General features: G+C 38.0%; 1 protein-coding gene across 1 annotated transcript in view; it reads right to left on the bottom strand.

The window, feature by feature from the left end:
- The window catches only part of LOC103778810 (histone-lysine N-methyltransferase 2C-like), a gene marked incomplete at both ends in the record, with an annotated part of 118,304 nt that overhangs the window by 27,427 nt on the left and 77,748 nt on the right, over positions 1-13,129 (bottom strand). Inside the window, 6 exons of the mRNA XM_008946423.1 lie at positions 1,278-1,343; positions 6,988-7,097; positions 7,699-7,863; positions 8,620-8,801; positions 9,927-10,031; positions 10,215-10,316. Of these exons, the coding sequence (XP_008944671.1) occupies positions 1,278-1,343; positions 6,988-7,097; positions 7,699-7,863; positions 8,620-8,801; positions 9,927-10,031; positions 10,215-10,316 (730 nt within the window). The remainder of the gene's footprint in view (positions 1-1,277; positions 1,344-6,987; positions 7,098-7,698; positions 7,864-8,619; positions 8,802-9,926; positions 10,032-10,214; positions 10,317-13,129) is intronic.

Consider the following 13,129-nt stretch of genomic DNA (forward strand, 5'->3'; position numbering starts at 1 on the left):
ACAGTTACAGCTCTGTAATTTAGAGTCTGATGTCAAATCCAGCAACAATCCAGCATTTGATCCTTGAATCTATCAAGGACTCATTAGAAAGAACAATTCCATTATGGAAACTGGTGCCTTGCAGGGTATTTCTGTGCCCCGTCACTCACATACTGCTGTGCAAGTCTTGCTTTGGGTCCCTGTTGCTTACCAGCCAAGGCCCTCATCCAGCCCTCAGCACTGTACCTTCCTCTCATTAACAACCTCAAGCCTCCCAGAACTCCTGGTAACTCAGGCAAGTTATCAGCCCTACTGTATAGGCAGACAAAGCCCAAACTGTATCAAGTGAGCTGCTCAAGATCAAACTTGAGATCAAAGGTAGAACCCAAGTCTCCCAAGACTTGCAAGACTGCTTCCTCTTCAAGCTGTTATATGATAATTGAGTACACCAGTAAGCTCTAACACTCCTTAATGCACCATGTAGAAAGGTGTTGGGACCTGTGCTGGGGGACTGCAAGTGGAAGTTTGGGAACTTTTACGGAATTACCAAATAAGGAAGAGGCTGCAGTGGTGTTTCTACTCTTTGGAGCAAATTTAATAATGATTTGGTAACACAGTTTTTGAAAAACATTGCAATACTTGTTCCCTTTAACCAAAAATATTTTCTATGTAACATCTCACACCCCAAAACACAGCTGGTTCTGAACACAATTCTTCCTAGATGACTGTTTTCTCATGTTGAATGGAAAAAAAAAAAAGTTTGCTTTAAAAAAAAAAAAAAATCACATACTCTTTTTCAGACTAAAGATTTGAGGGAAGAACATTTTCTCAGAACTACATTTCTGTGGTCTCAAATGGAAAAAAATCCTGATGTGATGGAAGCTGTTAGGTACTACCATGATAAAAACTGACTTGTGAGTAGGCTTGTCAAGGTTACAAGTTCCTGGTACAAACCAGACAAACACAGAAAAGTCGTGTCCTCCTACAGCTTGAGCCTGCAAACATTCGTGGACATGCTTGACTCGGCCCCACTGTGTTATCACTGCTAATACTAAGGCAAGCAACTTAGTCTGCAGGATCAAAGCATAATTTAAAGTAATTATTACAGCACAGGTATGGCAGGCAAAAGAGAAGGAAGAAAAAAGAATAATTAAAAAAAAAAAAAGCATGCTGTGGTAACTGAAGGATAGTTAATGCTGTGTGTTATAAGACTGTAGAAAAAGGAATTTTTGCCTCATGTATAAATATACCCTTAAAGTACTCTAAATGATCAAAGATTAAGCATTTACATTCTTTACCTAGTTCTTTTGATTTTGAAATAATCTGAGCTCCAACTGATGAATCACAACAGTCCAAAGAAGGCACTGAAAAATATAAGGAAAATAATTTCAACTTTTAAAAATGGTGACTTGATTTAAACTGAAACTATCAATTTTCCTTCAAACAGTTCCATTAACCTCCCTAATTCAAACTGTTGGCAACGTTCAGTAGCACCTTTAAAACAGAGTGCTTTTGAGTGTCACAGAAGATGTGACTACAGAACAAGCCTGACACAATCTGAAGCTCTCCAACTTCCTAGAGCCAAGAATGGCACCAGAACAGCACTGAACTCAACGGTAAATGATCTCCTTCCACTGGACCTCTGAATACACTGGACCTACTGGATTAGCAAAGTAACCTCTACACTAGCTATGATGTCCAGATTTTGCTGATCTAACTGTGAAAAATGGCAGGGCTTTGTGAATGGGGTATTGACCCCTGTGTAGTTCCCCAAGGAGGGGCAGACACACTCCAACAGCTTTCCACACAGGGTTCCAGTTGTGTCTGTGCTGTCAGGTCTCTTATACAACACACATGAGAAGGCTGATGTATCTGAGAACAGACGACTTGTTGAAGTCAGATAGTGTAATTCTTATTCAAGATAAGAATACTGATAAACGGAACAGCAGATTCTCAACTTAAACACTGCAGCTTGTGTGCTTCAGGGAAGCACTGCAACCCTGTGACTGAACAAAAAATGATCAAGATGTCCTGCAACACTAGGCTACTGTCGTGGTGGACAGAAATCCTCTTCCCATCTGCCTTAATTGCAATAGCCATAATCACACTTCGCTAACCTGTGCTGTGCAGACTAGACTTTTAATATTAGTAGTGACTTGACAGAGATTACGTAGACGGACTGAGTAAAGTGAAAATACGAAGCTTCTCCCTCACCAACACTGAGAACTAGAATCAGAAAACCCCTTAGTTTGGCACAGTCAGCAGTACCAGGGAGGCAAGTTTATACACGCCACTTTCTTCTCTTTTGCCTAGAAATCTTACCCACTCTGAATTTAAGGCGCAGACAAACATCTGGACTATTTACTTTGCATCTGCCACACAAGCTGAGACCACTGAGGCAAAGCACCTGTGGGAGGTTTGGTGCTTCCCAGACATGTCAGATCAGTGCACACATGCTGCTGCTGGCACTTCACACACAATATGGGAGTCGGGGGCAAAACTGGGAAAAGCACAAAAGCTTCCAAGTAACACTTACAGTCTTTGCTGAATACAATAATGAGTAAGAAAGCATCCTCTAGGTTTCAAAGTATATAAAAAAAATAAGGAAAGTGAAAGACTGTCCTCGGAACCTACAGACTTTCAAAGCTTCATGTAAGATGTAACTGAAGTATATGATATAACCTACAGAAAACCAATATTCCATGTAATTAGTAAATAAAAGCAGCCTATGAGAATTACTGAAAAACTCATACACAAGAGTGAAAGGAAAAACCAAGGAAGGAAATTAATTGAAAATGAGATTTTTGAAATGAGAGCCTGAGCTGGAAAGAAACAAAAAATTATGGGACAAGCTACATAATGAAAAATACTCAAATGCACTGAATTGAAACAACAGAAAAAAGGCAAACCGTAATAAATCCTCAGAGTGAAATAAAATCATCTGTTAATTTAATTGGTTATAATTTTCAAGATGTTTTAAGGCAAAGATAGCAATAATTGAATTGGAATCTAAGGTAAACAAAAAATTTGGAAAAACATCTAAGAATAAGAATTTGAAATCCTTATTTAAAAGTCAAACAACAGGGAACATTCTTCTGCTCTGGGTCAGACCGTGAACAATTTCAGCTTTGGAAACTGAATAGAGTTGAAATAATCAAATAAACAAGCTGATAGTGACAGAGGTGAGCCCTTCAGAGATCAGCTCACAAAAGCTGCATAAACAAACAGTGTTTGAAGACAGCATCAAACGGACTTCCAGAAAAAGAGCTAATTAGAGTGCAGATTAAGGATTAAAATCAATAAAATGGATAACAAAGAAACACAGTACTGTTAGAGAAAGACTGTTCAAGGGACAAAAAAATAAAAATTGAACAAAAAAATGCTTTCTGAGGCACTTAGCTGAAGTGTAACCAAAACCATTATGCTTCTTTGCAAAAGGGTTTAAACACACTGAATATTTTACAGCATTTAGTAGCTTCAGCTGAAAACAAATAATTGCACAGAACACAATACAATGAGAAGAATCACAGTTTCAAAAAGAAAGGGGGCTGCCATTTGTAAGGCTGTAATAGAGAAGAACAATTCTAGGAAGAAATGAAATAAGTGTGAAGAACAGAGTAAAATGGTTGATGCAGAAACACAACCCTGACAGAGCACTACTGGATGCCTGCTTAGCTGTGTGCATGATGCAGGGGTTTCTTTGTAAATACAGTAACTTACAAGAACAAAAGAGCTGACATAATAAATGTGCCAAATAATAAAAAAAAGCCAAGTGTTATTTTTTTTAATATACACTATTACACTGCTTTTGTATCTTGTATTTGTAAAGTACATAGGACTAGATTTCAGAATTAGGAAAAAATTGTTCCATGAAAATTGCGCAACAGAAGCTCCCAACCATAATACGTGTGCCACTGGCAACATCGAGCATCTCTGAATCAGTAACTGATACAAACACCTCACTGCCTTTGTTGACATGTTTACTTGAGCCACAGGAGGAACACATGGACAGGGGCAGCTACCAGCAACTATCACCAGATCAGCTGTAAGGAGCTGAAGAAAACCAGCGCTGGTCCCTTTGCTTCCTGCAAAGAAAAACAGCACCCAGGGAGCAGGAAGCTGGAGTGCGTGGATGGAGAGAGGGTGGGAGTAAGTGAGGAAGGGGTGAACTTTGCAGATGGGGCTTATGACATAAAGGAGCAAATACAGAAAGGCAGAAGTGATGGGTAGATGGTGGAGAATTGCTGGTCTAGAAGTGAATGTAGATGAGAGATGAACACACCTCTGCCAAATGTGGAGGAATTACAGCACGGAGGAAAAGGTGTTGCTACCTAGAGCAGCTGCCAGTACCCCACCACGATAATATGCAAGCAATCTAGAAATGAAATGTAGAAAAAAAATTTCTACAGGGCACAGTAATATGCTGGGGGACATATGTTCTAACTTGAGACCACACTAAAAGGAACCTGATGAAAAGCTGATCAGAGACGATTATTTCAAAAGAATCTAGTAGTGAAGGCTTATGGTCTACTACTTTGGAGCAAATCTTAGCACAATATGGCTTTGATATTTACATAAGTTGAAGAACAGAAAACCCTAATTATCTATTATTTCCTGAAGAAGATGACTTTGTAAGATTATCAGATATGCACTGATATTCTTAATGGATAAAGAAGAGCTCTGACAAATTTAAAAGCTTCTGTTTTCTGAAGTAAGAAAAATGGAAGCTCTTTCTCAATACCTACATGCTCTAAGTGTTTGCTCTTCACCAACACTAAACCTGCAGTGTACTGGTAATTTACTAGGCTGAGGTAATCTACTAGGCTGAGAGAAGCTCTTGCTTCTTCTACAAAGAAAGTAGCTGAAAAGTTTGTAATAGTACTTGCAATACATGAATACCCTTTGTGATAGACCAAATGGAAAGACCAAGAATCACTCCATTAAGAAAAAACACACAACATGGTACATTTTAAGAAGCTTTCTACTGTTAACTAACATCTGTTTCTCTAAGTTTATCAAATGCTAGTTGTTCTCAGCTTGAAACAAAAATTATAGAAAAATTTCAAAGGAGTTGTAGAAGAATTAATGAGACCAAAACATTTCATATAAAAGTTCATGCAAGTATTTCTATCAACATGCATCAAATGACATATTCAGACATGCAACGGTGCAAACATACAAGTGTTAAAGATGTATTTATACTGAGTCAAAACATGAAAGATTAAGTAGAGAAACTTGTCTTATAAAAAAAGGTGGGGGAAAAAAAAACCTGCAAAAAAAGCTTGGGAACTCCCTAACAGGTCTTGCAGGACTGGTTCCTATTCCTCAAAGACAAACCCAAGCAACACAACTTCATGAAGGTGTGCAGGAAGGACTAACCCAGGGCCAGCTTAAGCCTGGAAGTGAAACATCTCTGATACCATCTTGTGAAGTTGTTCTGTCTCCCATGTTATGGGCTTTAACTGTCTCTAGAAAGCAGCTATGCCAGCTCCAAAGAGAAAGGAAGAGGGAGTACCTCTTACTTGGACCTTTTTATTTTAAATTCCCAAGGCTTATTACCAAAATAAACAAGTCTGTATTATGTCTGCAAGTTCATTGGTTTTCCCACTTAGAAAACGTCTTCCTTTTTGAATTTGTAAAATCAGATCTCAAAAATGAAGTGACTTGTAGAAATAGCCAAGCGTAAGTAATTTTTCTAAGAGTGATAGAAGTGAGATACTTGGAAGTGTTCCACAACCACGTGTAGTTGACAAGGGAGTATATAAACCTCTGAGGTCATGCCTGTAAGTTACAAGTACTGCCACACTGTTATGAGGACATGCCTGGGTAACGGGACATGAGATGCTCTATTGAACTTTTCTTGGCAGACCTCTCAAACACATGCCTCATGCTATCTTCAATCTTGACCAAGAAAGCCAATCTTACTGACGTCTCCTTCGTGTACACCAATATTTCCTGAAAAGTTTGCATAGTTCTTGTACCTTCCTCCTCCCACACTCTCATGATACCTCAATAAGAGGTTAATGTGAACACTTTAACGTGCTAGTATGCTCAAAATGGGTATAGGTGTCAATGCGCTGTCAAAGCAGGAGACAAGCAGAAACTCCCATGAGCTGACATGCAGAGAAAACAGACCTGGGATACCACCCTTGTAGCAAGACCATAAATCATGTAATAGGCCAATCTAATTGCTGACCAGCCACTCACAGTGACATTAACCAGTACCATCCCACAGAACCAGGTGCTGCAGCTGTGCTTAAAGAGAAAAAATGCAGTAACCTCAGCTCCTCAGGTACCACTGCTATAGAGAACACAGACCAACAGGGAAGTTGGGAGATATATATATGTGCGTGTGTATATATATATTTTCTCTCATAATGTCTATGGAGAATAGCAAAGTTCATCAGAAAGAACTATACGTTTTAACTCCCAAGAAAGTGGGGACTCCTGAGCAGGACAGTATGGCAAATTACTTTAAAGGCTGTGGCTAGGGGGGCAAGCACTGGTCTTAAAGACTGGGACAGCTGAGGGAGCAGCATTAATAAAACATGAGGGAGGAGAGGGAAAATCCTTATACGAATTGTTGTTACAGCTACTGCTGCTTCAGACAGCCTCCAAGTACTGAAATACTGGAAGTTTTTCTGCTTAGAATTGATTTTCAGATTTTTCTGCAGTTAATAACTTATGAAAACTGTGCTTTCTTCCTTCCACTTGACCAAGTGAGATGCCTTTTACCCTTTCCATACCAAATGCTTTTAGTCCTTTATTCAAATTATCTTCAATAATCTATCCAGAATCCTCCCTGCTGGTTTTTCTTTGGCCTCGCAGCCAGTCACTAGAGGATGTGAAAGAGCTGACGACACTTCCAGAAGGACCCTTAAAATAAACATGGAAAGATCTTACTTCTACCACGAGCCAAATCTCCACCAGAGAACAGAACCGTAAGACATTGCCAAACCTATTTATTGCAGTGTGCAATCCTGCCATTGGTTTCAATTGTCTTCTTACCGTTTGTTGGTGGTATGTATGGCCTACAAATGGTACAGTCAAAACCCATATCAGCTATGTTTTCCACTTCCTCCTCTGTGTTTAAGTTCTGACAGATTGCATGCATCCATCTAGAAATTAAGTGGGGGAAAAAATACAATTTAAAGGAAATATGTGGTGTTTTAGGAGATCCAAATATCACTACACGGTCCAAGTAAATGTGAAATACTTGTTCAGTTTAAATTCTTCTACGGAGAAATTATGAATCAGGTTCTCCATATACAACACTGTCCTATGGTGATGTGTGTTAAATACTCTATATACAGTATTAGATTACCTACTTCCCTTCACAGGAAGGAACTGTCTATAAAACAATGTCCCAGACGCAAATATGTCTTAGTATTATAATTTTCTTCCTAAATTGCAATCATTTTAACTACTTACTTGACACAATGTAATCTACATTTAGCCTCACAACAGTAGTCTTCCAAGGCAAGTTATTTGGGTTTCTTTAACAGAGGGTGAAAATGAGGCACAGAGTGATTAATTAATTTGCCCAGAATCATACAGTTAAGTCTGTGGTACAACTGGGAATGAACTAATAAGAGACATTTGAGACTCAATCCAGTGCTCTTTACCACAAGCCCATTCCCTTTACGTTTTTACATTAGGGGAAAAAAAAGAAAATAAGACTTAACCAGGAAACACTTGTAAAATATTAGAAATCCTTACCGATCACACTGCCTGCACTGAATTATAAGCTCTTCATCCCTGTACGTGCGATAGCAGATTGGGCACGTAGACAAACTTGCACAGGGAGCACACTGTGTGTAATTATTTTGCCATTCACATCTTAAACCTGGAGAAGTTGCTCCACAGTGTCTGCACCAAACACACCTGCAGAACACACAAAATGATATATTACTTTCAGCTCACAGAAGATTACTTTGTGGCTTTAAAACCCACAGTGAGTAATTAAGTTTTACATCACTAACCATTGAGGGGTTGGAACTCATTTCAGGACAAACAATTTTAATTCAATCAAAACAGTATTATTTAGATTTTGAACATTACCAATGTTCTATTAAAACTTCTTAGAAAAAGTTCCTAAATAAGAACTCCCTTCAATCTGCAAAACTGGGCAGATGGGTGTTTGTAACAGCTCAACAGGCCAAAGGAGTTCCTGCTTCCAGCTGCTATTCACTTTGAGATCTGGAGTTGAAGACTGATCAGAATCAACCATGTAAGAGGTTGATTCTGGTTGCATTTCATCCAAGTAAAATGAATGGTTTTCAGAGGGTTTTATTTTGAGAACAATTTGGTGAAGCACCATTAATTTTTCCAAGTGAATATTAGAATGAACATTCCAATGAATGCAAACTGGATTTTTTTTGGCTAAGAGTTTCGAACAACTTCTTCCACCTCTACCTTAAATGAATTTTGGCATGAAGAAACAGTATTAAGAGAAGGTAAGTTTCCTTATTAAGCCGACAGTTGAATCAAACAATTCAAAAGAATTTTGTTTGCTTTGTTCGATACAATTAAATACAATTAAAACATTTTTACAGTTCAATTGACGTTGCTAACACGAAGTGACACAAGGAAACAAGAGAGGCCAGGGGTCAATATTTCTGACCCCAGAACCAAACCCACCATTTGCACTTCCAGCCTCCTTTTGGGACTGTCTGCAGGGGTGGATCCAAGCAGTACGTGTGGTAGCTGATGTCACAGTCGTCGCACAGGAGGAGCCTTCCTGGATCCGTCGCCTTCCCACAGGCTTCACACACTGTGCACTCCAGGCACCTCCAGCCTTTGCTGAGCACCACTTTAGTAATCTGCAAATGGCAAGGTGAAAATTATTTGAAATGCTGCTCTCTGAAGTGCGATCGTTGTATAAACTAAGTTCTGGCTGATGAAGAATAGGATGCTCTTCTGTGCACACTCTCCACATCACAGGTAACTGGGAATGGGTCATACAGAAAGAAACTGTAATTATGAACATCTGATACTGTTCCAGAGTTTAATTTCTTCAGATAAACCAGCATACCTGAGAATATATACTGCACTGGATCTATGTGTAGGAGTTTGCTCCTTACAGGAGTAGATGGTCCTGTAGGGATGAAGAAGGTCACCCAACTGCTTTACTTCAGCTGCACAGTAAAGCCAGGATTCAGATCACTACCAATCCTGTATCTTTCATAAATTATCTGTGGTACCCAGTGCTGAACTTTTAGTCATGTAAAGCAAACAACTAGTTTATTATAAATAATATATAGTGTAAGAGTAGTATATAAACACAAAGTCAAGTTATAATTGTATGAAATATGCATATGGCATTTTGTAACATACGTTTAAAAGAAACTTTCGTGATGTGTAAAACGAATCCCACTTTCACACAGGTGTGTAATAAACAGTAGTGTAGAGTACATACACTGCAGTAAATAGCTTATTATGAGCTTGCTAAGTCATCTCATACCATTTAAATTTAATTTTCACACATTCTCTCCTAGACTAATGAATGTAAAATGTATTAATTAACCACTCCAACTGCCATCAATTCTGACAGCCAACAGACAAATTGAATCAGCTAAACCTTATGCCCCTAGTAAATGAAGATGCGGTAGAATTTTTTTTTCTTTGTTTTGAATTCTGCTTGTATTTAGGCTTTAAGCTTATATCTCACACTGTTATTTTAACCAACTGCTGGATAATCAGCACTATTTATGGTTGCAAAATTAGAAAAAGGTTAATTTCTCTTGAGGCAATGCATACTATAAAATGACATTTAATTAAAGTCTTTCACAAGTCGCATACAAATAATGGTCACATTAGCGGATGAATATCTAACAAGTTAATGACTCCCCTAATTACCACAAAACCAAAGGCAGTATAGTGCTATAAAAGCACAATATGAAAACAAGGTAATCAAGAAATTTTTTTTATGGAAGGAAAGCACTCACCTTAATACTGACACAGTATGGATGGTAACACTGCCCACACTGAGAACAGGCGAGTAACCTGCCCTCAGCACCTTGGCCAAAACTGCCACACACAACACACATATCCTGAAAGGATAAGAGAAAAGCAGATTCACAATACATGCTAGAAACTTAACTGTGAAAACATGCAACTGTAAAACCCAACTAGCTTGCTGTTATCATGTAACTCCTAACAAGGACATTCATTAGTTTTTTTTCTAGTTATAAAGCAGAAAACCAAAATTAAAACACAGCAATTATTATCCTAACCTGATGGAGAGTGAACTTGTCACTGTTAGAGAAGAGGACAACTGTATTATGCATTGAGTTTTCTTCCTCGTCTTTGTTAGATGAAATATCCATAGTTGTGACCTATTAAAAAAACCACAAAACATAAATAGCGAACAGATCACATTTTCTAAGACATAAGACAAGATGAAACTTACTCTCAAAATATGTTTTTACAATAGAACCAGAGAACAGAAGCTTTGCAAATACTCACACAGTATGAACTACCTTCATCAGCAATTTCTGTACTAATTGACATTTTTACACCAGTATAAGCATGATTGCTATTTCAGTTTTACACACATATTCTCTTCCTCTCCTTTGTCCACCTTTACATACTACCACATTGCACTTTAAAATGCAAGTGGAAAGAAAGTAGTCTAAGAAATTTTTTTTGAAAAAAATCACTAAGCAGAAATTCTCATACTGTGACCAGTCTGTTCTGTTCCATACATATAAATAGTAAAGTTCTTATAGAAAAGGTAACTGCAGTGATGTACTTTCGAGTATTAATTCAAAGAGCAATTGTAGAGATGTAATTTGTCCCATATTGTCTAAAATGTGGTTTAGCTTGTGTTCCAAGTATGTTAGAGGAATGAGCAAGAGTTCCCAAGTTACAGGAGTTAAGATACTCTCTGTAAGCAATTTCTTTATGAAGCTTATCTATCTTGCCCGTAAAAACTTGCACTGAACTTGAAACAGCTGTTCTGATCTCAACCCATGAGCTCTTACTGCAGCCAGTTGTTCTCCTTTTGAGCAAGAGACTGTTACTCTGACCTGCACTTCATCAGTTCATCATATACACGTACATATAGCTTCTCAGGAAGAAAAACAAGAAAAAAAAGAGTTCAACTGTGTTCTAACTTCCATGCAAGTCTTGCTATGCAGAATTTGCTATCCATGAGTTTCAATTAACAGGCCTATTTACTCTCTGAACCAGTAGTGGCCATGGAAGTGTGGAGGGTAAGAGTGCACACAGTTCTATACAAAAGAAAAAATGCATGCTAGAGAATATAACTTTGTTTTATCAGCTTTTCTAATTTTATAAATGAGTATTATTTTAAATATCGGTTAAGTCTTACACAGTTTTGTTTAAATAATAATTTAACATCTCTTACAAATCCAAACATCACTCTGGAGATAAATGCAAATACTGCTGCAATAGCTACAGGAATCCTTCTGACACACTGCTGTTGAAAACCAGCATTTATTGAGAAATAGCTAAAAGGGGGATATGTTGTTAATGTGTTTTAATTACTGTATGGTTAGAAAGCACTGTGGCTGTAACTAACTACTTAACCAAACAACACCCAAAACACCTCTTGATATATTCAGGGAGAGCTTTTCCATAACATGTATTTCCACAGGTTCTACTAAGTTCTTGGAAATGTTTGCACATACAAAAGAACAGAATTTGAAGGACTAAATCACTGTAATTTTGATGCTTGCTTAATGCCAGCCGTGACTCAGCTGAGCTAACCTGTAGGCACCTTCTTCCCCATTCCCAGGATATACCCAGCTATTTCCATTTTTGTGTAGTTGTCCACTAGCCATGATCCCACACCGCGTAAGAATCAGTTTGTGCAAAGGGGTTGAAAATGTTCCCATTTCAAACATTTCTCTGGAAAAAGGCTGGTCTCTTGGTAATGCTGCTTTCATCTACTCTATCACAAGACTGCCAGATCTCTGCTTTAGATCTCATGGAGCTGCCATTAATTTGATGAGCCATAGGATCATATTTCTGTAGGAAATTGTGGAGAGTGATGTCCATTTTGTATGTACAGCAATTTACCTAACTCAACAACAATAGAGACATTTGTTCCTTTCCCAGGTCACAAATACCAGAGTATTCCAAGAAATCATTGTATTGGCAGCAAGAAGTGGCACAATGCTGTATACTGTCAAACAGACTATGTAAGAACAGAAAAAAGCAGGTCAAAAGGGACTCTGAAGAATTACTTCTTAAAGACATAAAAATGAGTAAGTCCTTTTCTGAACACAAGGAACAGGATGCCTCAAAATGTGTGGGTCTGATTGATAATTAAACTTTACAGGGAACATTCAAAGAAGCCAAGTTAATATCAGGAAAAAACCTTAATTTTTTGCAGTCCAGATTCCCAAGTTTTTCATAATAAAATACCTTTTCTTACGAGAAGCAGACCAGGACTGTGTAAGATTTAAAAGTTTTAAAAAGACTTCCAAGTATGAAACAGCTTAACTATCAATTGCAGCAAGCACAGACTTGCTTAGAATCACTTCAGTGCTGTAGGAATGGGACACTGCAAATGTCATTTTCTCCAGGGTTTTTGGGGAGAAGCCATATACTGTCCTACAGAGTATCTGACATTTGGTCACAAGAGAGAACTTGCAACCACATTAATATATATTATATTTTGTTAAAGAGTCAAGGAAGCTTTAATTATGGTAAATCAGGAACTATCAGAGCTCCCTGAAGGAGTCAGCAAGCCTGGGGACAGGGAAATCTGACTGATGTATCTTAAGTCATTTACCAAAAGAATTTGGTAAAGACTTTTACCAATGCTCCTTAGAAAAAGGTAAGCTGGCACAGAACTAGAGGAATGCTCCCTGTATTGACAGAAGACATGAAATGTCTTCAATACACTTGTGTGCAATCTACAAAATCAAGCAAAGTGACAAAGCTTGCCAAGAGTATTAAGATATTCAGAGTAATAAAAATCAAAAGACAACTGCAAAGAACTGCACAAGAACATCATAAAGTTGAGTGCTAGGCTATGAAAAGGCAGATGGAAGTCCAAATAGGAAAAAAGAAAAAAAAAAGAAAAAAAAAATTGCCAAGGATGATCAAAAATATGGAATAGCTTCCATACAGAACAACTCAAAACACTGGGATTCTCCCAACTGGGAAGGAACGAGTG

Source organism: Merops nubicus, unplaced genomic scaffold, assembly GCF_000691845.1.
Source record: "Merops nubicus isolate BGI_N331 unplaced genomic scaffold, ASM69184v1 scaffold9108, whole genome shotgun sequence".
NCBI lineage: Eukaryota > Metazoa > Chordata > Aves > Coraciiformes > Meropidae > Merops > Merops nubicus.